The sequence below is a fragment of the Rhinopithecus roxellana genome, chromosome 8 (genome assembly GCF_007565055.1).
Source record: "Rhinopithecus roxellana isolate Shanxi Qingling chromosome 8, ASM756505v1, whole genome shotgun sequence".
NCBI lineage: Eukaryota > Metazoa > Chordata > Mammalia > Primates > Cercopithecidae > Rhinopithecus > Rhinopithecus roxellana.
Window position 1 is genome coordinate 20692874 of NC_044556.1, and position 25827 is coordinate 20718700.

Sequence of the window (25827 nt, forward strand, 5' to 3'; positions counted from 1 at the left end):
ATATATTGCAGTGAGGGAGCTGCTCTGCAATGTACGAAACCCCAAATGATGTATACATTTTTGTTTGGCCCTAGTGGCTCTTTTTATGACCCAATTCTAAATTTATAGCAGTGGTTCTCAACTAGCAGTGATTTTCATTCTCTGTCCTTCCTGCTGGTGACATTTGACCATGTCTGAAGACATTTTGGGTTGTCACAACTAAAGGAGGGGGTGCTACTGGCATCTACTGGGTAGAGGCCAGGGATGCTGCAAAACATCCTACAATGTACAGGGGAGCCTCCCCAAACAGAATTATTTGGCTACTTCCAAATGTCAGTGCCAAGGTGGAGACTCCCTGGATTATAGCTTGTCATATTTCAGGTATCTTCAAAACGTGCCTTAATTCCTTTTGGGAGTAAAGCAGAATATATAGTAAGCTCTTGTGAACTAAATGACATTAACATTGTGATAAAGATGCAGAAGGTATAACTTTCCTTTTATGATAGTATCTATATGTGTACTCAAATTATATATAATTGAATGTATTTATTGAATTAGTTGCTAATTAATAACCTAAAGTACAATGTGAGATGAAAATACTGCTATTGATATTTCCAAAAAATTACCATGTTCCTGAAGGAAACAAATCTAGACATCTTTCACTGAAGATGGTCTTTCAATAAATTAAAAAATATTTACTGGGTCGGGCGTGGTGGCTCACGACTGTAATCCCAGCACTTTGGGAGGCTGAGGCGGGCAGATCACCTGAGGTCAGGAGTTCGAGACCAGCCTGACCAACATGGGAGACACCCTGTCTCTACTAAAAATACAAAATTAGCCGGGTGTGGTGGCACATGCTTGTAATCCCAGCTACTCAGGAGGCTGAGGCAGGAGAATCACTTGAACCTGGCAGGCGGAGGTTGCAGTGAGCTGAGACTGTGCCATTGCACCCCAGCCTGGGCAACAAGAGTGAAACTACATCTCAAAAAAATTCACCGAATGCAATCACGTGCCAGATTATTTGTTTAGAACTAAAAATACGTGGGTGGACCAGGTGGATGTAGTCCCTGTACCTTCAGAGCACAAACCTCGCTAATGAACATTTTGCATCAGGCCAACCTTTTTTTTTTTTTGAGATGGAGTCTTGCTCTTTTGCTCAGGCTGGAGTGCAGTAGTGTGATCACAGCTCACTGCAACCTCCACCTCCCAGGTTTAAGTGATTTTCCTGCCTCAGCCTCCTGAGTAGCTGTGACTACAGGCATGCGCCACCACACCTGGCTAATTTTTGTATTTTTAGTAGAGACGGGGTTTCACCATGTTGGCCAGGCTGTTCTTGAACTTCTGAGCTCAAGTGATCTGCCCACCTCGGCCTCTGAAAGTACTGGAATTACAGAGGTGAGCCACTGTGCCCCACCCATTCGTTAACAGTGTTTTGATGCCCCTCCTCTTTTAAAGTTGAAAAGCTGAAGGCAACAGAAATTCTTATAAAATGGAAAACTTTAATTGTTTAAAGCAAAGGCACAAGTAAACATTTCAGGTTATCATACAATGTTACAATAAAAAATTCCAACCATAAAATGAAACACATTATAACTTTGCTTCTTGGTAGTATATTGAATGTATTATTCTATCATCTCCTCTTTGGAGTGAAAAGAAAGGATAGGCAGATCAATGGATGTGATGTAAAAACTTGGATCATAAATAGCATCCACTATATCTTTAACCAGAAATTGAATTTCAGTAGAATTAAAATTAATTTTTAAAACTTAGTTTTGTTAATAATAGAGCAGCAATAACTTTCAAGCTAATACTCATTGTTTTAATAAGCAAATAATTGATTTCATGAAATGTTCGCTGTCAATGTCTGGTATGTTAATGTACAATGTACATTAATCAAGCTGGTCATGAAACAGTTTTACCAAAATATAATTCATATACTTATTTTACTTTAAACTTGAATATTACAGTGCATTATATAAAAGATAAATGAGAATAAGGAACTAAATTATTTCTTATGATGTCAGATATAATATACTTAAAAAGGTGTAGACCTTATTTTCAATCAAAGGCACTATCTGGAGAGTTAACAAGCTGCATCATGTTCAGAGCTGAGAAAAAGTTTTTCTCCTTCCCAAATAACTGGCCGATTAGTTGAAACCTGACATCTCAGTTAGCAAACACTGAATACCTAGTATCTAGCCAAAAAACAAACAAACAAACAAACAAAAAGGCAGTGGGTGTAGAAATTGTGTAAAGTTATATCTTTGACTTCTTTTCCCAGGAAGAAAAAAAAATTTTTTTTTTTTTTAAAGAGATAGTGTCTTGCCATGTTGCCCAGGTTGGAGTGCAGTGGTTATTCACTCACAGGTGTGATCATTACACACTACAGCCTCAAACTCCTGTACTCTAGTGATCCTCCTGCCTCAGCCTCTTGGATAGCTGGGACTACAGGAGTGTGCCAATTTTTAAAAAGGCTGTTGAAGTGTTTTCTTGATCTAAAAGTGTCTGTTTCATTAACTCAATGCAATTTCCATTTTATTCACATCACTTGTATCCTATACTCGCAACTTGTCAACCCAGGATGGCAATGACACCAGGAATGTAATTATCCCAAGGGAGCAAGCTTTCTTATTATGAGTCATTTCATTCACTTTTCTCCCCTGAATATTACTCAACTCTAAGTGTTAACTTAACAACATTTAAATATCACAAAGTGTCAGAGATTAAATAAAATTTATCAAGAGAACATTGTTCAATGCTTCAAAGTCTGGAACAACATACTTACATTAATTTGAATGAAAAGGAGTCAAACCAGGGCATGATATCCTATTGCATCCTAAAGGCCTGGAAGATTTTAAACTCTTCTGAGGTGTATTTGAATCAGATCTTCAAAGAAAAGAGTGTTATTTCTAGTTTTCTGTTGTCCAAATTACAAGAGTTTCAACGAATTAAGGTTTCCTTACCATGATTCCTTTAACACCTAATTCCTAATCAGAAATGGTACTTAAGAATATCAAAGTTTAGAATTCAAACATGATTCTGAAAATTTCTTATCTTAAAGTCAAATGATAACCTTTACTCAATAAAGTATACCCTTAAAGGTCTGTGATGCATGCTTTAAAGAACAGTGATGGGATTCTGGAATTCTTTCCTTTGTTTCTCCTTCTCGAAAGATACAGATATCTTTCTACAATTTTCTATGGAATAAGAGACTTCATCATATAAAATGGCTGGCATGTTTTCCCTTTTGAATAGTTCTGAGCATAAGATCCACCATGAAATTTTACGTTTCCAAATCATAAGCTTAATAGCAAGAGCAAACAATTTGACCTACCACTGAGTTAAACTGAAGAAGAAAAACCTGCATTTTAGAGTATCTGTTATCAAGGGTTAGCAAACTTTTTCTGTAAAGGATCAGATAAATATTTTAGGCTACCTGGGCCATACAGTCTCCCTCGCAATGACTCAACTCTGCTACTGTAGCACAAAGCAGCCATACACAATATTTAAAAGGGTGAGGATGGGTGTGCCCCAATAAAACTTTACTTATGGACACTGCAATTTAAATTTCATATAATTTTCATGTGACACAAAATATTAGTCTTTGGAACTTTTCCCCCAACTATTTAAAAAAGTAAAAACTGGCAGCTGACTGGAATAGCTTGTAGGCTGCAGTTTGCTGACCCCTAGTCTAGGTCATTCAGATCTCTTGATGTGAGGGTCAAAGCAATAATGTGGCCATGAAGCATCTCACTTCACTTGGGCATCGATAGCCTTTTGAGCTGATAGTATAGAACTCCGAACGAAAAATCCCCAAAGCACAAGACAATCCTACGAGTAAGTAGTATCTACACTTATAAACTGTGTAGAGCTTGTAAGTGTTGATACTCATATATCTATCTGTATATATATTCAGGAAACATTTAAATCAAATTTATTTAAATTACATTGTCAAAAAAGCAGGGAATTGCCAGGTGTGGTGGCTTACGCCTAGTAATCCCAGCACTTTGGGAGGTCAAAGTGGGTGGATCACCTGAGGTCAGAAGTTTGAGATCAGCCTGGCCAACATAGTGAAACCCCATCTCTACTAAAAATACAAAAATTAGCCAGTCGTGGTGTCGTGCACCTGTAGTGCCAGCTACTTGGTAGCTGAGGCAGGAGAATTGCTTGAACCCGGGAGGCGGAGGTTGCAGTGAGCCAAGATCGCACCACTGCACTCCAGCCTGGGTGACAGAGTGAGACTTCATCTCAAAAAACAAAACAAAATAGGGAATTGAGAAATTCTTCAGCTGAACCTTTTCAAAAGCTTTGGTGTTAAGGAGATCTAGATTAAAATCTTGGCTCTCACTGGGTGCGGTAGCTCGCACCTGTAATCCCCACACTATGGGAGGCTGAGGAAGGAGGACTGCTTGAGGCCAGGAGTTCAAGACCAGCCTGGACAACATGGTAAGACAACTGTCTCCATATTAAAAAAAATCTTGGCTCTGCTACTTACTAGCTTGTAACCACAGGTAAGTTATTGAACTACCAGAATTTAGCCTGGTGTTACGGACTAGACACAGGGGCATGTTTTCAATTTCATTTCTCAGGCAAGCAAATACCTATAGAAACCTTGCTGGAAAGCCTAGTTCAAAATGCACCTGAAGGCTTAAGTCCTAGGTTTTGACAGAAAACTACATATCTCTTTTACTCTATTTCATAATTTTTTTCTCCGCACGCAACATACTGTGCAAAACTGTGCCTCCATACATACTGAATTCTACTTTTCTCTTCCAAGGCTTTTTTCCATAGGTTAACAAAAAAAAATTTTTTTTTCATAGACTAACAAAAATGAGAGTAGAAAGTACCCAGTCAACATATTCATGTCATCTTTCCATAGTGCAAGTATAATTTGGGTGTTTTCTCTAATTTATCAGTGACAGGCATCCTGTTTTCTAGGAAATAATATCTAAATGATAAAGGAAAAACTGGTAGGAAAGAATTCTTATGGCTTTATCTATAGAACAAAAACTAGAGATTCTGAAGATCACGTTCATAGGTTATTTGTAGATATAATTGCTATGTTTCTTGGACCTTAGCCCATTACTTAAATTATATTCAGTAGAATATCAGCACTAACTAATATGTGCTATAACCTCTTCAGTCATGAAAAATTTAGTAGTTACATACACATAAAATAAGATTCCACCAAGTGTTTTCGAACAGGCATCAGTTATGAAACTGCTAGTGTTGAATGCTAAGCAAAATACTAAAGCTCTTAAAATATTAGTGTTTTATTTTTAACTTTTCATTTAACCTATTATTTACAGAAGTCCTGTTAGATGCCAAAAGCAGTCATTTTGCAACATGTATGTTCTTCATATAAAATGATGTTCAATGTTAGGTGGTACAGATTTATAAATATGTACAAATAAACAGTATGTCTGTAGTTAACCTACTACTCTGGTAACCAACACATGGAAGCATCATATGCACATAAAAGTTAAACATTAAAACAAAACTTAAAACTCTCAAAACAGATAAGCATGAATTTGTGTTTATGAAATTATATAAAGTCTTTGTGTGTGGGAACTTTCAGTGGCCCATCAATAATTTTCATGGAAAAAAAAAAAACCTCCCAGATACAAACATACAAGCTAGGCTGGGTGCAGTGGCTCACGCCTGTAATCGTGGAGGCTGAGGCGGGTGGATCACTTGAGGTCGGGAGTTCGAGACCAGCCCAGCCAACATGGTGAAATCCAGTCTGTACTAAAAATACAAAATATTAGCCACGCGTGGTGTTGCGCACCCGTAGTCCCAGGTACTTGGGAGGCTGAGACAGGGAAATTGCTTGAACCCGGGAGGCGGAGGTTGCAGTGAGCTGAGATCACACCACAGCACTCCAGCCTGGGTGACAGAGTGGATCTCTGTCTTAAAAAAAAAAAAAAACAACAATAAAAAAAACAAAACACAAGGTAAATCAGACATATGTCTTGGTCAAAGGTCTGTAGACAGCCACCTTGAGAACAAATTGATAAACATAAATATACAATTTGCTCACTGAGCATAAAATATTGCACAAGAGCAGTTTTGTCTGAAGAAAACTCAATTTTCCATAGTTTTGAACTTCAAAATGGTTCCCCCATATAGATATAGTTGCATTTTCTAAACAAGAAACATTAATATTCAGTAATACTGTTAGAACTTTGTTTTACACATTAACCATATACCAGTCTACTTTATGGCAATGGTAAGTCAGTGGTAAAGATTTGGCAAAGATAAAAAGGCAGATAAGACTGTAAAATATATATATATATATGTATATATATATATGTACATATGAAACAAATTATTTCCAAAAATCCCTAATCATATGATAGCTGATCCCTTAAATAAATCCATAGTCTAGGTCACAGTGATGGTCAGACAGTGGTTGAATACGACTCTATTCTTCTCGGGGGCCGCTCCTTTTGAACCACTTGATTGCTCTCTCTGGTCTCCAGCACACTGTCTTCTGTTTCGCTCTCACTACCATCTGCCACTGCGGGGTCCAAAGACATCGAGCCAGATTTTCCGTGCAAAGGAAAACCAACACCAGTTTCCTGTAAGGAATTATCTATAAAATCTTCATCGGAGGAATGGAATGATTCATCATCTCCTATTAAATGGTTGACAATGTGGATTCCATCAAAAGGAGGTTGGCCTGAGAAGCCCCTCTGGCCTTTTAGGCACCTGAGCTGTTAAAACAAAATCCAAGTTAATATAGTCAAATGGGGGAAACACACACACACCAAAAAGCAAACATTTTTAAGACTCTTAGCAAAGTTTTAATGATTTATAAATCATTTTCATAATTTACAGAACTATGGAGACATTTTAAGGAAGAAGGAAGTTTAAGGAAGAAGATGCCTTATTATTTTTCTATTTACAGGTATAATCATAGTTACTAATTTTTGAGTGCCTTCTATGTGTTATATAATGGGCTTATAACTTATTTTTATTTTATTTTTTTTGAGACAGGTCTCAGTCTCACTTTGTCACCCAGGCTGGAGTGCAGTGGTGTGATCTCAGCTTACAGCAACCTCCACCTCCCAGGCTCAAGCAATTCTTCCACTTCAGCCTCCTGAGTAGCTGGGACTACAGGCGTGTGCCACCATGCCTGGCTAAGTTTTTTGTATTTTTTGTAGACATGGGGTTTCACCATGTTGCCCAGGCTGGTCTCAAACTCCCAGGCTCAAGCAATCTGCCTGCCTCAGTCTCCCAAAGTGTTGGGATTACAGGTGTAAGCCACCACACCCGGCCTGTAACTTATTTTAATTGAATCATAACAACAGTCCTATGTGGTAGATTTTAGTATTTACTTTTCTAATTCTACAGATCAGGAAATGGAGACTCAGGAAGAGTAACTTACTAAGGACATATATAGCTAGTAGCAGAGTTTACAGTCAAACCAAATCTTCAATATACTAGAGATAATATAATAGACTCCATGTACCTATCACCTAATTTCAACAAGTAACACCCATCATGGACAATCTTTTTACATTACACCCCTCTTGTTCCTGGATAATTTTGAGATAAACTCCAGACATCCTAACAGTTTATCTGTAAATATTTTGCTGGTATTTCTAGAAGGTATGAACTTAAAAACCATACTATCACACACACTATCTTGAGAGAATGTCTCCACAGTTCTGTAAATGATGAAAATGATTTATAAATAAGTAAAACTTTGCTAAGAGTCTCTATTCTGTTATAATAGCCCAAAGGCCAGCATATCACTGTCACTCACAGTGGGGGAGGAATGCTGCTTCCCACTCATGAGGTTTCCTTCAGCATGGGGGGAGTGCCAGTCCAGTATAGTATTTCTGCCTTCTCTCCCCAACTCCCCCTGGGGAGAAGGTGGGGCTTCTCTTAGTGGGGAGGAGGAGAGAGGAATGGTATGCCTCGCTCATCTCTTTTCCCTTTCTTCCCATCTTTTAGAACGAGGCTCAAGTACTCAATCCGTGGAGTTTTGTAGTATAAGACCCTCACATGAGAAGGCTTAGGGTCAAAAGCTACCTGTTACTGGGTGGGGAAGTCTGACTAATTCTAGAGTTTAGTATTGAAAAAACTATGCCACATTTAAATCTAAACCACATTTTCCAAAACCAGTTTTATCATAATTAAAACATTTATTTTCATCATCTGCCACTTCTTTGCTCAAGTTTCCTCAAACTCCCAAACCCACAACCATGATAGTACCAGTTCTACTCACATACAATTAAGTCATCAGCTCTGCCCTCAAGAGTTTATGTTTTAAATATAAAGCTTGATTTTGACATTCTGTCATTTATTTCATTTCTTTCATGCACCATGAATTTTCTCCTACAATAAAGTGAAGAGTAAAAAACCAAAACCAAAAACAAAAATTAGCTACCAAATATCTACTGTATTAAGAATCTTGCTAAAATATGCTCCATGTCACGACTCCTACCCTCATCCTTGGTTCTCAGGGACAAACTCCTAGTCACAACCTTTCAATTCTTTAGATAAAGGCAATGTGAAATATTCAGGAAATATTACATACACTTTCAAAACTAATGGTTCTGAGAATAAAGACATTACAGCCTCGCCATAATACCTCCCAGCTTTCCTGAAAGACTTCCAGGACGAAGTGAAGAAACCTCAGCACTTCCCTGCTTATACAGGACAACAAGAATCAACAGGGATGCTGGGACTCAGAACAATGATGTCTGGCCCAAACAGACCTTCAACTATAAAATTCCTGTGCCCTAGACCAAGTGGACAATTTTATAGTGAGGTACAATGTAATTTAAATAATACCATTCTCCTTGGCAGAACAGAGGGATCTATACTTGGAGTTGAATTTTTAGGAAAAGGGCATAGAGCACCACAAAGGCCTCCTCAAGGTTGTGATACCCACTGCATTGTTACAACTGCCACGTTCTGATGCAACATCCTATCGCCATATTGCAACACACGATTTATAGCTTCAAGTGTTAAATTAAGTCAGTTAATCTCTTCCTTTCTCTTTTTCCCCCAGACCTTTTTGAAGAAATCATATGGAACACGTGTCTTCCTTCTTCCTGGCTGTTATAAAGGAGGAGTATGGCAGAACAACCACAACTTCCCAACTGTTTGGAAAGCTGCAGCTTTCCTTTGCTCTAACAAAATTTATTGCAATTAAAACACGCAGCCTCATCATCAGATGTAATTATAGAAAATTAACTATAGGTTGAAGGGTCATTTCCTCAAAATCAAAGGAATCTCACTAAGAGCTGTTAATATGGAATAGCAAAGGTAAAGGAATTTATTGGTGGAGAGAAAAAATGGTGAAGGTAAGTGACCATCTGGTAAAACTGAAGCTATCCCTTGGTTATCTGTCCCTTAGACTTAGGTGTGTGCACACTGGATCTGATGAGGGAGGAGTCCTGTACTAGGCCTGGAAGTGGGCATTTGGGGAAGGAATTCCAGGGTACTGAGTACCCAGAATATGTCCTAGAAGGGACTGCATGAACTTCAGGTAGACATGTCTTCTGGGAGTCCTCATCCTGTGGAAATGGGTTTGGCTAGAAGAAAGCCACAGCTGGGCCCTCTAAAGTATAGTCCTGGCTATCTGATCTAAATGGTATACTGCTTATCCTTATTACCAGACTGTCAGGGGCAAACTATATTTAGGCAACAACAAAAAGCAGGCAGACAATCAACCTTCCCAACCCCCCTTTTCCTCCAAAAAAAAAAAAAAAAAAAAATCCTTCATGGGTATTATATTATTAGTAGCAAACTGAGATTAGCATATTTCAAAATGTAATCCACTAGTCATCTGCATAAGAACTGAGGATCTCTGTCAAAAATGTAGAATCCCTCTTGAGATCTAAGGATTCAAAATTCTGAAAGCGAAATCCCAGAACATACATTTTTTACATGCATCTCAGGAAATTTTGAAATACGGTCAGACCTCTATTATCAGTGGGACCCACATTCATGGATTCAAACAATTGTGGGTCCAAAATAATTAGGAGAAAAAAGGATGGTTTCCTCTGTACTGAACACGTACAGACTCTTTTCTTATCATCATCCCCTAACTGATATAGTATAACAACTATTTACATAGCATTTACATTGGATTAGGTGCTACAAGTAATCTAGAGATGACTCAAAGTATATGGGTGGATGTCTGTAGGTTATATGCAAACATCACATCATTTTATATAAGGAACTTGAGCATCCATGGATTTTTGGTATCTATAGGGATTCTGAAACCAATCCCCCATAGATACCAAGGGATGACTGTGATCTAAACTCTCAGAATCACTGTGGTAGACCCTCGGGTTCAAATAAAATGGGGCTGAGACAGAAATAAGTTGATTTAGCTGAAATGGAACTATTGATTATTTAGGACAAAAGTGCTTCTGAACTATGAACATGCGACTAGTGTCTGGTATATAGAAATGGACGCGATCTTTCCAGTAGTACAACCAAGCTGTTCTGGGCCAATTCTACTACCTGGTGGTTGACACAAGGAAAACTGTTTAAACGAACTTTTTCTGTAACTTTCTTCTTGTGGTATAGAGGTAGGATCTAAAGACCTATATGATTAAAAAGCCTGAATAACTCTGATGCACATCTCAGAATAGGGACCACTACTCTAGGCAATGGCTTTTGTTTATATTTTAGTTTTGTTTGAAATCTCTTTGGGCTCATTAGGGAATCAAGAATCTGATAAAAACTACCCATTTGAAAATTACACATACATAATTTATCATATGCTTTTTTTTTTTGGTAGGCGGGAGACAGGGTCTGGCACTGTTGCCCAGGCTGGAGCGCAGTGATGCAAACTCAGTTCACTGCAACGTCTGTTTCCTGGGCTTGAGCCATCCTCCTGCTTTAGCCTCCCAAGTAGCTGGGACTACAGGTGCCTGCCACCACACCTGGCAAACTTTTGTATTTTTTGTAGAGACAGGGTTTCTCCATTGTTGCCCAGCTGGTCTTGAACTCCTGAACTCAAGCCATCTGCCTCCCTTGGCCTCCCAAAGTGCTGGGATTACAGGTGTGAACCACCATGCCTGGCCAAGCGTATGTTTTTCAGGTCCATTGTCTTTCCTAATTTTTGAATACATACTACATGAGTATCTTCAAACATTGAGCAACAACAAAAATTCTTTGTGAAATGCCAGTAAAAAAAAAAGTATTATATTTCCAGGTAAAATGAGACATGGGTTTTTTAAAGTCACTGAACGTGCGTGGAAGTATTTTTGAGACTCGCTAAGGAAATAGAGGCATCAGCACTCTCTGTAATTTTTAGTAAAGACTCCTATCTGAGGGAATCTTGGGATTCCCCAAAAAAGGATCTCAGTTTCATCAACCTACAATGAAGGTCAACAAGTCCTACCCAGGAATTCAGAACACCTACCGGTCTTTAGTTCCCTAATCTTAATTACCAGAGATTTGAGGCTAGTATCTACGAGAAGCCAGAAAAAAAGGCAATTAGGAGAGAAGAGACTATCTGGGAAGAAGAAAACTTGTAAAAATCATTTATTGCCTCTGCAGACACTGCATCTATGTAAAAATAACAGGATGCTTTAAAAAAAAAAAAAAAAAAAAAAAAAAAGGAGGTCTTAGACACAAATTTCTCTGACCTGAAAGTAATGAGCTTCGAGACTGAAAAGGCCTATCAAGTGTCCAAGACAGTGGATAAAAGTAGACCTATACCATGATACATCACAGTGAAATTTCAGGACACTTAAAGAAAAGGTAAAGCTTCCCGCCAAAAACAAAAACATGTTTTATATAAAAGATTTAAGAATCAGAATGGCATCAGACTCTCCAACTGCAAAAGACAAAGCAGTGCCTTCAAAATTCTGAGAAAAAATAATGTCTACATTAAAATTTTTATATTTATCTTCAATTTTTTTTTTTTTTTTTTTTTTTTTTGAGACGGAGTCTCGCTCTGTCGCCCAGGCTGGAGTGCAGCGGCCGGATCTCGGCTCACCGCAAGCTCCGCCTCCCGGGTTTACGCCATTCTCCTGCCTCAGCCTCCCGATAGCTGGGACTACAGGCGCCTGCCACCTCGTCCGGCTAGTTTTTTTTTTTTTTGTATTTTTTTTTTTAGTAGAGACGGGGTTTCACCATATTAACCAGGATGGTCTCGATCTCCTGACCTCGTGATCCGCCCGTCTCGGCCTCCCAATATCTTCAATTTTTAAAATACCCAAACTATCAAATAAATGTGAGGCTAAGTAAGAATTAAGAGCAACAAGGCCTTTTTTTGTTTTGTTTTTTAAACTTCTTTTGAGTCAATTATGAGATGCAGAATCTAATAAAAGTCAGGAAACAACAGGTGTTGGAGAGGATGTGGAGAAATAGGAACACTTTTACACTGTTGGTGGGATTGTAAACTAGTTCAACCATTATGGAAAAGAGTATGGCAATTCCTCAAGGATCTAGAACTAGATGTACCATATGACCCAGCCATCCCACTACTGGGTATATACCCAAAGGATTATAAATCATGCTGCTATAAAGACACATGCACACATATGTTCACTGCGGCACTATTCACAATAGCAAAGACTTGGAATCAACCCAAATGTCCATCAGTGACAGACTGGATTAAGAAAATGTGGCACATATACACCATGGAATACTATGTAGCCATAAAAAAGGATGAGTTTGCATCCTTTGTAGGGACATGGATGCAGCTGGAAACCATCATTCTTAGCAAAGTATCACAAGAAGAGAAAACCAAACACCACATGTTCTCACTCATAGGTGGGAACTGAACAATGAGATCACTTGGACTCGGGAAGGGGAACATCACACACCGGGGCCTATCATGGGGAGGGGGGAGGGGGGAGGGATTGCATTGGGAGTTATACCTGATATAAATGACGAATTGATGGGTGCTGACGAGTTGATGGGTGCAGCACACCAACATGGCGCAGGTATACATGTGTGACGGGCCTGCACGTTGTGCACATGTACCCTAGAACTTAAAGTATAATAATAAAAAATAAAAAAAAAAAAATAAAATAAAATAAAACCTTTTTATGGTTTATCTCCCATAAACCATTTTTTTCAGGAAAGTAGATGATATGCTCCACCAAAATAAAGTACATCAAGGAAAAAAGGCATCTTTTGTCCTTGATGGAAGAAAGAGGAAGTCCAGTACTAAAGTATGGCAAAGGGAATCCCTAGGGTAATGAAAGATGTCCCCAACATCACAGCTGTGCAAGAGACCTACAGGCATCCAACCCAGACTAGAGACTGGAGCAGTCAGAAGAAAGATTTCTTCAAGAAGATGAAATTCATAGAACACCTAAATTGTTTGGATAGAGGAGATTAACACATAAAAGGAGATTTCATGACACTAGAGGACAGTTACACATAAGAGAACACACCAAACAAATGAAAAAACCAAGGCAATCATTTGGGCAAATGTATATTGGCAAAACAGTCACTTTAAGACACTATTTCCATACAACTGATGCTATTTGGCAATAAAAAGGAATGAAGTACCGATATATGGATGAACTTCAAAAATATTAAGCAGGCTGGGTGCAGTGGCTCATGCCTGTAATCCCAGCATTTTGGGAGGCTGAGGCGGGTGGATCAGTTGAGGTCGGTACTTCGAGACCAGCCTGGCCAACATGGGGAAACTTCGTCTCTACTAAAAATACAAAAATTAGTTGGGTGTGGTGGCGCATGCCTGTAATCCCAGCTACTCAGGAGGCTGAGGTATCAGAATTGCTTGAACCCCAGAGGCAGAGGTTTCAGTGAGCCGAGATCATGCCAGTGCACTCCAGCCTGGGCAACAGAGTAAGACTCTGTCTTTAAAAAAAGAAAAAAAGGGGGGCGGAGCAAGATGGCCGAATAGGAACAGCTCCAGTCTCCAACTCCCAGTGCGAGCGACACAGAAGACCGGTGATTTCTGCATCTTCAACTGAGGTACTGGGGTCATCTCACTAGGGAGTGCCGGACAATCGGTGCTGGTCAGTTGCTGCAGCCTGACCAGCGAGAGCTGAAGCAGGGCGAGGCATCGCCTCACCTGGGAAGCGCAAGGGGGAAGGGTATCCCTTTTCCTAGCCAGGGGAACTGAGACACACAACACCTGGAAAATCGGGTAACTCCCACCCCAATACCGCGCTCTAAGCAAACGGGCACACCAGAAGAATATATCCCTCACCTGGCCGGGAGGGTCCCACGCCCATGGAGCCTCCCTCATTGTTAACACAGCAGTCTGCGGCGATCTAACCGGGAGGCAACAGCGAGGCTGGGGGAGGGGTGCCCGCCATTGCTGAGGCTTAAGTAGGTAAACAAAGCTGCTGGGAAGCTCGAACTGGGTGGAGCTCACAGCAGCTCAAGGAAACCTGCCTGTCTCTATAGACTCCACCTCTGGGGGCAGGGCTCAGCTAAAAAAACAACAGGGGAAGGAACAGAGGCCTGAGCAGACGCGAACAACTCTGTCTGACAGCTTTGAAGAGAGCAGTGGATCTCCCAACACGGAGGTTGAGATCTGAGAACGGACAGACTGCCTGCTCAAGTGGGTCCCTGACCCCTGAGTAGCCTAACTGGGAGACATCCCCCACTAGGGGCAGTCTGACACCCCACACCTCACAGGGTGGAGTACACCCCGAGAGGAAGCTTCCAAAGTAAGAATCAGACAGGTACACTCGCTGTTCAGCAATATTCTATCTTCTGCAACCTCTGCTGCTGATACCCAGGCAAACAGGGTCTGGAGTGGACCTCAAGCAATCTCCAACAGACCTATAGCTGAGGGTCCTGACTGTCAGAAGGAAAACTATCAAACAGGAAGGACACCTATACCAAAACCCCATCAGTACGTCACCATCATCAAAGACCAGAGACAGATAAAACCACAAAGATGGGGAAAAAGCAGGGCAGAAAAGCGGGAAATTCAAAAAATAAGAGCGCATCTCCCCCTGCAAAGGAGTGCAGCCCATCGCCAGCAACGGATCGAAGCTGGTCAGAGAATGACTTTGACGAGATGAGAGAAGAAGGCTTCAGTCCATCAAACTTCTCAGAGCTAAAGGAGGAATTACGTACCCAGTGCAAAGAAACTAAAAATCTTGAAAAAAGAGTGGAAGAATTGACAGCTAGACTAATTAATGCAGAGAAGGTCATAAACGAAATGACAGAGATGAAAACCATGACACGAGAAATACGTGACAAATGCACAAGCTTCAGTAACCGACTCGATCAACTGGAAGAAAGAGTATCAGCGATTGAGGATCAAATGAATGAAATGAAGCGAGAAGAGAAACCAAAAGAAAAAAGAAGAAAAAGAAATGAACAAAGCCTACAAGAAGTATGGGATTATGTAAAAAGACCAAATCTACGTCTGATTGGGGTGCCTGAAAGTGAGGGGGAAAATGGAACCAAGTTGGAAAACACTCTTCAGGATATCATCCAGGAGAACTTCCCCAACCTAGTAGGGCAGGCCAACATTCAAATTCAGGAAATACAGAGAACGCCACAAAGATACTCCTCGAGAAGAGCAACTCCAAGACACATAATTGCCAGATTCACCAAAGTTGAAATGAAGGAAAAAATCTTAAGGGCAGCCAGAGAGAAAGGTAGGGTTACCCAAAAAGGGAAGCCCATCAGACTAACAGCAGATCTCTCGGCAGAAACTCTACAAGCCAGAAGAGAGTGGGGGCCAATATTCAACGTTCTTAAAGAAAAGAATTGTAAACCCAGAATTTCATATCCAGCCAAACTAAGTTTCATAAGTGAAGGAGAAATAAAATCCTTTACAGATAAGCAAATGCTTAGAGATTTTGTCACCACCAGGCCTGCCTTACAAGAGACCCTGAAGGAAGCCCTAAACATGGAAAGGAACAACCAGTACCAGCCATTGCAAAAACATGCCAAAATGTAAAGACCATCGAGGCTAGGAAGAAACTGCATCAACTAACGAGCAAAATAACCAGTTAATATCATAATGGCAGGATCAAGTTCACACATAACAACATTAACCTTAAATGTAAATGGACTAAATGCTCCAATTAAAAGACACAGACTGGCAAACTGGATAAAGAGTCAAGACCCATCAGTCTGCTGTATTCAGGAGACCCATCTCACATGCAGAGACATACATAGGCTCAAAATAAAGGGATGGAGGAAGATCTACCAAGCAAATGGAGAACAAAAAAAAGAAGGGGTTGCAATCCTAGTCTCTGATAAAACAGACTTTAAACCATCAAAGATCAAAAGAGACAAAGAAGGCCATTACATAATGGTAAAGGGATCAATTCAACAGGAAGAGCTAACTATCCTAAATATATATGCACCCAATACAGGAGCACCCAGATTCATAAAGCAAGTCCTTAGAGACTTACAAAGAGACTTAGACTCCCATACAATATTAATGGGAGACTTCAACACTCCACTGTCAACATTAGACACATCAACGAGACAGAAAGTTAACAAGGATATCCAGGAATTGAACTCATCTCTGCACCAAGCGGACCTAATAGACATCTATAGAACTCTCCACCCCAAATCAACAGAATATACATTCTTCTCAGCACCACATCGCACTTATTCCAAAATTGACCACATAATTGGAAGTAAAGCACTCCTCAGCAAATGTAAAAGAACAGAAATTATAACAAACTGTCTCTCAGACCACAGTGCAATCAAACTAGAACTCAGGATGAAGAAACTCAAACAAAACCGCTCAACTACATGGAAACTGAACAACCTGCTCCTGAATGACTACTGGGTACATAATGAAATGAAGGCAGAAATAAAGATGTTCTTTGAAACCAATGAGAACAAAGATACAACATACCAGAATCTCTGGGACACATTTAAAGCAGTGTGTGGAGGGAAATTTATAGCACTAAATGCCCACAAGAGAAAGTAGGAAAGATCTAAAATTGACACTCTAACATCACAATTAAAAGAACTAGAGAGGCAAGAGCAAACACATTCAAAAGCTAGCAGAAGGCAAGAAATAACTAAGATCAGAGCAGAACTGAAGGAGATAGAGACACAAAAAACCCTCCAAAAAATCAATGAATCCAGGAGTTGGTTTTTTGAAAAGATCAACAAAATTGACAGACCGCTAGCAAGACTAATAAAGAAGAAAAGAGAGAGGAATCAAATAGATGCAATAAAAAATGATAAAGGGGTATCACCACCGACCTCACAGAAATACAAACTACCATCAGAGAATACTATAAACACCTCTACGCAAATAAACTAGAAAATCTAGAAGAAATGGATAATTTCCTGGACACTTACACTCTTCCAAGACTAAACCAGGAAGAAGTTGAATCCCTGAATAGACCAATAGCAGGCTCTGAAATTGAGGCAACAATCAATAGCCTACCCACCAAAAAAAGTCCAGGACCAGATGGATTCACAGCTGAATTCTACCAGAGGTACAAGGAGGAGCTGGTACCATTCCTTCTGAAACTATTCCAATCAACTGAAAAAGAGGGAATCCTCCCTAACTCATTTTATGAGGCCAACATCATCCTGATACCAAAGCCTGGCAGAGACACAACAAAAAAAGAGAATTTTAGACCAATATCCCTGATGAACATCGATGCAAAAATCCTCAATAAAATACTGGCAAACTGGATTCAGCAGCACATCAAAAAGCTTATCCACCATGATCAAGTGGGCTTCATCCCTGGGATGCAAGGCTGGTTCAACATTCGCAAATCAATAAACATAATCCAGCATATAAACAGAACCAAAGTCAAGAACCACATGATTATCTCAATAGATGCAGAAAAGGCTTTTGACAAAATTCAACAGCCCTTCATGCTAAAAACGCTCAATAAATTCGGTATTGATGGAACGTACCTCAAAATACTAAGAGCTATTTACGACAAACCCACAGCTAATATCATACTGAATGGGCAAAAACTGGAAAAATTCCCTTTGAAAACTGGTACAAGACAGGGATGCCCTCTCTCACCACTCCTATTCAACATAGTGTTGGAAGTTCTGGCTAGGGCAATCAGGCAAGAGAAAGAAATCAAGGGTATTCAGTTAGGAAAAGAAGAAGTCAAATTGTCCCTGTTTGCAGATGACATGATTGTATATTTAGAAAACCCCATTGTCTCAGCCCAAAATCTCCTTAAGCTGATAAGCAACTTCAGCAAAGTCTCAGGATACAAAATTAATGTGCAAAAATCACAAGCATTCTTATACACCAGTAACAGACAAGCAGAGAGCCAAGTCAGGAATGAACTTCCATTCACAATTGCTTCAAAGAGAATAAAATACCTAGGAATCCAACTTACAAGGGATGTCAAGGACCTCTTCAAGGAGAACTACAAACCACTGCTCAGTGAAATCAAAGAGGACACAAACAAATGGAAGAACATACCATGCTCATGGATAGGAAGAATCAATATCGTGAAAATGGCCATACTGCCCAAGGTTATTTATAGATTCAATGCCATCCCCATCAAACTACCAATGAGTTTCTTCACAGAATTGGAAAAAACTGCTTTAAAGTTCATATGGAACCAAAAAAGAGCCTGCATTGCCAAGACAATCCTAAGTCAAAAGGACAAAGCTGGAGGCGTCACGCTACCTGACTTCAAACTATACTACAAGGCTACAGTAACCAAAACAGCATGGTACTGGTACCAAAACAGAGCTATAGACCAATGGAACAGAACAGAGATCTCAGAAATAATACCACACATCTACAGCCATCTGATCTTTGACAAACCTGAGAGAAACAAGAAATGGGGAAAGGATTCCCTATTTAATAAATGGTGCTGGGAAAATTGGCTAGCCATAAGTAGAAAGCTGAAACTGGATCCTTTCCTTACTCCTTATACGAAGATTAATTCAAGATGGATTAGAGACTTAAATGTTAGACCTAATACCATAAAAACCCTAGAAGAAAATCTAGGTAGTACCATTCAGGACATAGGCATGGGCAAGGACTTCATGTCTAAAACAGCAAAAGCAACGGCAGCAAAAGCCAAAATTGACAAATGGGATATGATTAAACTAAAGAGCTTCTGCACAGCAAAAGAAACTACCATCAGAGTGAACAGGCAACCTACAGAATGGGAGAAATTTTTGCAATCTACTCATCTGACAAAGGGCTAATATCCAGAATCTACAAAGAACTCAAACAAATTTACAAGAAAAAAACAAACAACCCCATCAAAAAGTGGGCAAAGGATATGAACAGACATTTCTCAAAAGAAGACATTCATACAGCCAACAGACACATGAAAAAATGCTCATCATCACTCGCCATCAGAGAAATGCAAATCAAAACCACAATGAGATACCATCTCACACCAGCTAGAATGGCAATCATTAAAAAATCAGGAAACAACAGTTGTTGGAGAGGATGTGGAGAAATAGGAACACTTTTACACTGTTGGTGGGATTGTAAACTAGTTCAACCATTATGGAAAACAGTATGGCAATTCCTCAAGGATCTAGAACTAGATGTACCATATGACCCAGCCATCCCACTACTGGGTATATACCCAAAGGATTATAAATTATTCTACTACAAAGATACATGCACACGTATGTTTATTGCGGCACTATTCACAATAGCAAAGACTTGGAATCAACCCAAATGTCCATCTGTGACAGACTGGATTAAGAAAATGTGGCACATATACACCATGGAATACTATGCAGCCATAAAAAAGGATGAGTTTGCAGTCCTTTGTAGGGACATGGATGCAGCTGGAAACCATCATTCTTAGCAAAGTATCACAAGAAGAGAAAACCAAACACCGCATGTTCTCACTCATAGGTGGGAACTGAACAATGAGATCACTTGGACTCAGGAAGGGGAACATCACACACCGGGGCCTATCATGGGGAGGGGGGAGCGGGGAGGGATTGCACTTGGGGAGTTATACATGATATAAATGATGAATTGATGGGTGCTGACGAGTTGATGGGTGCAGCACACCAACATGGCACAAATATACATATGTAACAAACCTGCATGTTATGCACATGTACCCTAGAACTTAAAGTATAATAAAAAAAAATTTAATAAAAAAAAATATATATATATATGAAAGTTAAGTGAAAGACACAGGAGACCATATATTATATGATTCCATTTATGTGAGATATCCAGAATAGGCAAATCTTAATAGAGACAGAAAGTAGATGAGTGACTGCCTAGGACTGGGGGAGAAAGAAGAAGAAAGGGGGTGATTGCAAACAGGCATGCAGTTTCTTTTGGGGTGATAGAAGTATTCTAAAGTTGTGCATATAGTTGCAAAACCACACAAATATGCAAAACCCATTGAATTTTATACTTAAAATAGAATTTTATGATATGTAAGTTATATCTTAATAAAGCTTTTTTTTTTTTTAAAGTAGAGCCAGAAAAACAAGAACATCATTTTCCAACCCCCCTGATAACAACATCTTGGAAACGTGTGAAAAATAAAACTTCCCAGGCCTGTCTTCAGTCTCCACTCCAGAAGAAAGGCCTGAGAAGAGGCATACTTAAGCACTTACGTGCTTGCTGTTCTGTTGTGAGTGACATTTATATAATTCTAATGATGTAAATGTAAACTAATGATGTACATCCCGTAAAGTAATCTAACAAAAATCACTACATTAGTAGAATGGAGGGATAAAAAGTTTGTGGGTTCATGGTGGGGGTGAGGAGAATGAAAAAGAGATAAATCCTTCCCTATGTAAAGATGCCAAAACTGAACACTCAAGAATTAGAGGCCAGGCACGGTGGCTCACATCTGTAATCCTAGCACTTTGGGAGGCTAAGGCGGGTGAATCGCTTGAGCCTAGGAGTATGAGACCAGCCTGGGCAACAATGTGAGACCCTGTCTCTACAAAAAACACAAAAATTAGCTGGGCGTGGTAGTGTGTACCTGTAGTCCCAACTACTCAGGAAGCTGAGGTGGGAGGATTGCTTGAGCATAGGAGGTTAAGGCTGCAGTGAGCTATGGTCCCACCACCACTGCATTCTAGCCTGGGTGATAAAGTGCGACCCTGTCTAAAAAACCAAAACAACAAAAACAGAATTAGTTTGAAAATAGTGGCCTGCAGAAAGCAAGTATGAGATTGTTTCTTTTTTTTTTTTTTTTTGAGACAGGGTATCACTCTGTCACCCAGGCTGGAGTGCAGTGGCACGATCTCAGCTCATTGCAGCCTCTAGCTCCCAGGCTCAGGTGATCCTCCCACCACAGTCTTCCGAGTAGGTGGGACTACAGGCGTGGGCCACCACACCTGGCTAATTTATGTATTTTCTTTACAGACAGAGTTTTGCTATGTTGCCCAGGCTGGTCTCAAACTCTTGGGCTCATGCAATCCACCCACCTTGGCCTCCCAAAGTGCTGAGATTACAGGCGTTAAGCCACTTTGTCCAGCCAAGACTGCTTCTTTTTGTAAAAGTCTTTTAATTATTCTTTGGCTCTTTAAATTATTTGTATGACAAATGTAAACATTAAAAAATTAAAACCTCCACTTCAAAAGAAGAAATAAAATATATGCTTTATCCAAAATTCACTGACTGACAGCTGGGTGTGGTAGCTCACGCCTGTAATCCCAGCACTTTGGGAGGCCGAGGCAGGTGGATCATTGAGGTCAGGAGCTTGAGACCAGCCTAGCCAACATGGTGAAACTCCGTCTCTACTAAAAATACAAAAATTAGCGGGGTGTGGTGGCGGGCACCTGTAATCCCAGCTACTCGGAAGGCTGAGGCAGGAGAATTGCTTGAACCCGGGAGGTGGGGGTTCACTAGCCGAGATCACGCCACTGCACTCCAGCCTGGGTGACAGAGCAAGACTCTGTCTCAAAAAAAAAAAAAAAAAAAAAAAAAGAATTTACACCCTCAACAACACTGAAAAGTTCTGGTTTCCCTACAACTGTGCATCACTTTTTTGCTTTTTCATTTTTGTCAGATAAGTAAAAAGTTTAAAACATTCATTCATGAGACAGGGTCTCCCTGTGTCACCTAGGCCAGAGTGCAAGGACACAATCATAGCTCACTGCATCCTTGAACTACTGGGCTCAAGTGATCCTCCTGCCTCAGACTCCTGAGTAGCTAGGACTTAACAGGTGCATGTCACCATGCACGGCTTTTTTTTTTTTTGAGACAAGATGTCGCTGTGTTGTCTCGGCTGGAATAAAGTGACAAGATCATGGCTCACGGCAGCCTCAAAACTCTGGGCTCTAGCAATTCTCCCACCTCAGCCTCCTGAGTAGCTAGGACTACAGGAGCACTCCACCACACCAACTAGTATTTATTTTATTTCTGTAGAGATGAGGTTTCACTCTGTTGCCCAGGCTGGTCTTTAACTACTAGCCTCAAGGAATTCCCTCACCTCAGCCTTCCAAAGTGGTGGGATTACAGTCATGAGCCACTGAACTTAGACTGTGACTAACTTTTTTTTGTACAGGCAGGGTCTCACTATGTTCCTTAGGCTGGTCTTGAACTCCTGGCCTCAAACAATCCTCCTGCCTCAGCCTCCCAAAGTGCTGCAATTATAGGTGTGAGTCACAGTGCCTGGCCTTTAACTTTTTATTATGGATTTTTAAAAAAAATATAAAGTGAATAATTTAGTGAACCCCCATGTTGTCATCACCTTGCTCTAACAATCATTAAAATATGGCCACTTTGTTTCCATGTTAACATTCCCCCCTCCACCCTCACCCTGGCAACCATGGACTATTTATTTGTAAGCAAATGAAAAAGGATTTTTAAATAATGACCTTGGCCTGTTGAAATAGTTATATTTCAACATTTAAAAAAAATTTAATATATATATATTTTAAAAATTACATAATCAAATCCAGTCCTTCATATTATTTTATCTTCAAAGATGGGTATATAAAATACGTAAAAACAAGTTTATGTTATAATCTTTGTTTCTTTCTAATGAATGTCTTCTAGTTTCTGTAACATTTTAAAATAATGTATTTCAGGTATTCATTAGATGTGCTATCTTCCAAATAACATCAGCAAAAAGAGTCACAACTACCAGAGAGACATTCTCACTGGCTATTCAACTCAGCGAGCTGCTCTAGAGTCTTTACTTCTGTGAGAATATTAGAGATGTTAAGAGTAGCCTTCTGACTTGCTAATTCGCTAGACCAGTAATTTGGTATGTATAATAACCCCCTGGGTGACTGGACATGGTGGCTCACGCTTGTAATCCCAGCACTTTGGAAGGCTGAGGCTGGCAGATCACTTGAAGTCCAAAGTTCGAGATCAGCCTGGCCAAATGAAACCCTGACTCTACTAAAAATACAAAAATTAGCCGGGTGTAGTGGTGCATGCCTGTAGTCCCAGCTTAGTCCCAGCTACTCAGGAGGCTGAGGCAGGAGAAAGGCGTGAACCCGGGAGGTGGAGCTTGCAGTGGGCTGAGATTGCACCACTGCACTCCAGCCCAGGCGACAGAGCAAGACGCCATCTCAAAAAAAAAAAAAAAAAAAAAAAAAAGGAACTGCCTAGGTTTATTATTTAAAAAAAAAAAGGATTCTTGAGCCCTACTCTCAAACATGTGAATTCAGCAGGACAGGCCCAGGAGTTTGTATTTTAAACAAGTACCCCAGGTGATTCTGAAGAGGGTGGTCAGTCCATAGATCCTACTTTGAGATGCCCTGCTCTAAAGGAACTGGATTTGGGAATTGACTATATTAGACCATGTTAAGAAAATTTGACAAGGGTAAATAAATTTAGATGTAAAGATTCTTTGTTAATTTATCACTTCCATTTTCACACTGTCCACTGACATATTTTTAAAATACTCTAGCCTAAATGTGGACACACAACCAACCAGAGCGGGGAAAAATCAAAACGAAAATAAACATGAGGCTAGTAAATAATACCTTTAAGATATGACCTAGCCTTTGGGGTTTACAGACACCTTCACCATCTAGTTTCAAATCTAGGCCCATTAAGGTGTTTTGTGGGATTCATCACTGAAGCGCACCCAATTTTAGACATCTCAAAAATCACGTAGACTTGAGAGAACATGTGTGTTTGGGTGAAACAGCATCAGAACCTTTTCTTTTCTTCTTCCTACTAAGTGTCAGTCTTCAAGTTTTATTCCAAGGATCAGCTTCATATCCAGGTGACAAGCCATATCCTTTAAGGAATAACATGTCCACCCTTAGGAATATAGTCTTAGTTTACAGACATTGATAGATCAACTACTTTTTTGTTTTTGTTTTTAGACAAAGTCTCACTGTGTTGCCCAGGCTGGAGTGCAGTGGTGTGATCTCAGCTTACTGTAACCTCTGTGTCTCCCAGGCTCAAGCAATTCTCCTGCCTCAACCTCAGTAGCTGGGATTATAGGCGCCCACCACCACACCCAGCTAATTTTTTTTTGTATTTTTGGTAGAGATGGGGTTTCACCATGTAGGCCAGGCTGTTCTCGAACTCCTGATCTCAAGTGATCTGCCCGCCTTGGTCTCCCAAAGTGCTGGGATTATACGCATGAACCACTGGCGCCCAGCCAGATTAAGTATTTTTTAATACAACAACTCAACAGGCATAGGAGAGACACATCAGGGTGTGTGTGTGGGGTAGGCTGGAGGGGGCATTTTGTTATAATAAGATATGAGTCAATTATGAATCAGTGCCAATGACAATGGTTTTTTTTTTTTTTTTTTTCAGACAGAGTCTCAATCTGTTGTTCCAGGCTGGAGAGCAGTGGTGCAATCTTGGCTGACTGCAACCTCTGCCTCCCGGGTTCAAGCAATTCTCCCGCCTCAGCCTTCTGAGTAGCTGGGATTACAGGCCTACACTACCATACTTGGCTAATTTTTGTATTTTTAGTAAAGATGGGGTTTTGCCATATTGGCCAGGCTGATCTTGAACTTCTGGACTCAAGTCATTCACCTGTCTTGGCCTCCCAAAGTGCTGGGATGACAGGGGTGAACCACTGCAGCGAGCCAACAATGCTATTTTGATAAAATCCCACTAATATACCTTGATGTTTCTTGACTAGGTTAGTAATTTTAGGTTGACTTTTGGAATATTCTTATAATAATTTGTTTGAAATTTGTGGATTAAAAATGATTAGGTGCCACTGCCAACATTTTAAAACCATTCTTCATGATCAGCTCATCAGACACTGGTACTATTATTATACCATCAGTCTGTTGCTTCTTTCGGACCCAGGCTCTCATTAGAACAGTACGAAAGTTTTGCTGTAATTATGTTCCCATTTTATTTTTTTTCTTAGACCAGATATCCACACCAACCCAGTTTTAGATAGGTCTCAGAAGCTTATCTCTATGGAAACCCAGGAACTTTAATATAAACGTATACATACACAAACATACAAATGAAATATATGTTTCTTAGGGTCAGGCCCTTTCCAAGACTTTGAGTAGGGTTTTGGCTTCTAGAACAACGGAGTCTGTACCAATTATTATTATTATCATTATTATTTTTTGAGATGGGGTCTCCCTGTGTCACCCAGGTTGGAGTGCAGTGGCACTATCACAGCTCACTGTAGCCTCCACCTCCTTGACTCAAGCAAGCCTTCTGCCTCAGCCTTCCGAGTAGCCGAGATCACAGACATGTGCCACCATGCCCAGCTAATTTTAAAATTATTTGTACAGATGAGGTCTTGATATGTTGCCCAGGCTGGTCTTGAACTCCTGGGCTCAGGTGATCCTTCCACCTCAGCCTCCCAAAGTGTAGGGATTACAGGCATGAGCCGCTGTGCCCAGCCACCAATTATTCTTTCCAGGTAGAAATTATCACACGGTGTCACATCTGAAAAGCCTAATTAGATATGCAAACATGTGCTTAAAATATGGAGGCAAGAGAGCATTGGTAGGTCTGAAGAGCTGTTAAGAAGTTTAATATTAGTGTATGAGGGTGTTTGGGTTAGGGGGAGT

The 25827-nt window shown here is 40.2% G+C and overlaps 1 protein-coding gene across 3 annotated transcripts in view; it reads right to left on the bottom strand.

Moving 5' to 3' along the window:
* Nucleotides 1-1458: 1458 nt before the first annotated feature.
* EVI5 (ecotropic viral integration site 5) overlaps nucleotides 1459-25827 on the bottom strand; it is a 282059-nt gene continuing 257690 nt past the window's right edge. For all 3 annotated transcript variants that reach the window (XM_030935805.1, XM_030935804.1, XM_030935803.1), the window contains one exon: nucleotides 1459-6695. In XM_030935805.1, the coding sequence (XP_030791665.1) occupies nucleotides 6381-6695 (315 nt within the window). In that variant the 3' untranslated portion in view covers nucleotides 1459-6380. The remainder of the gene's footprint in view (nucleotides 6696-25827) is intronic.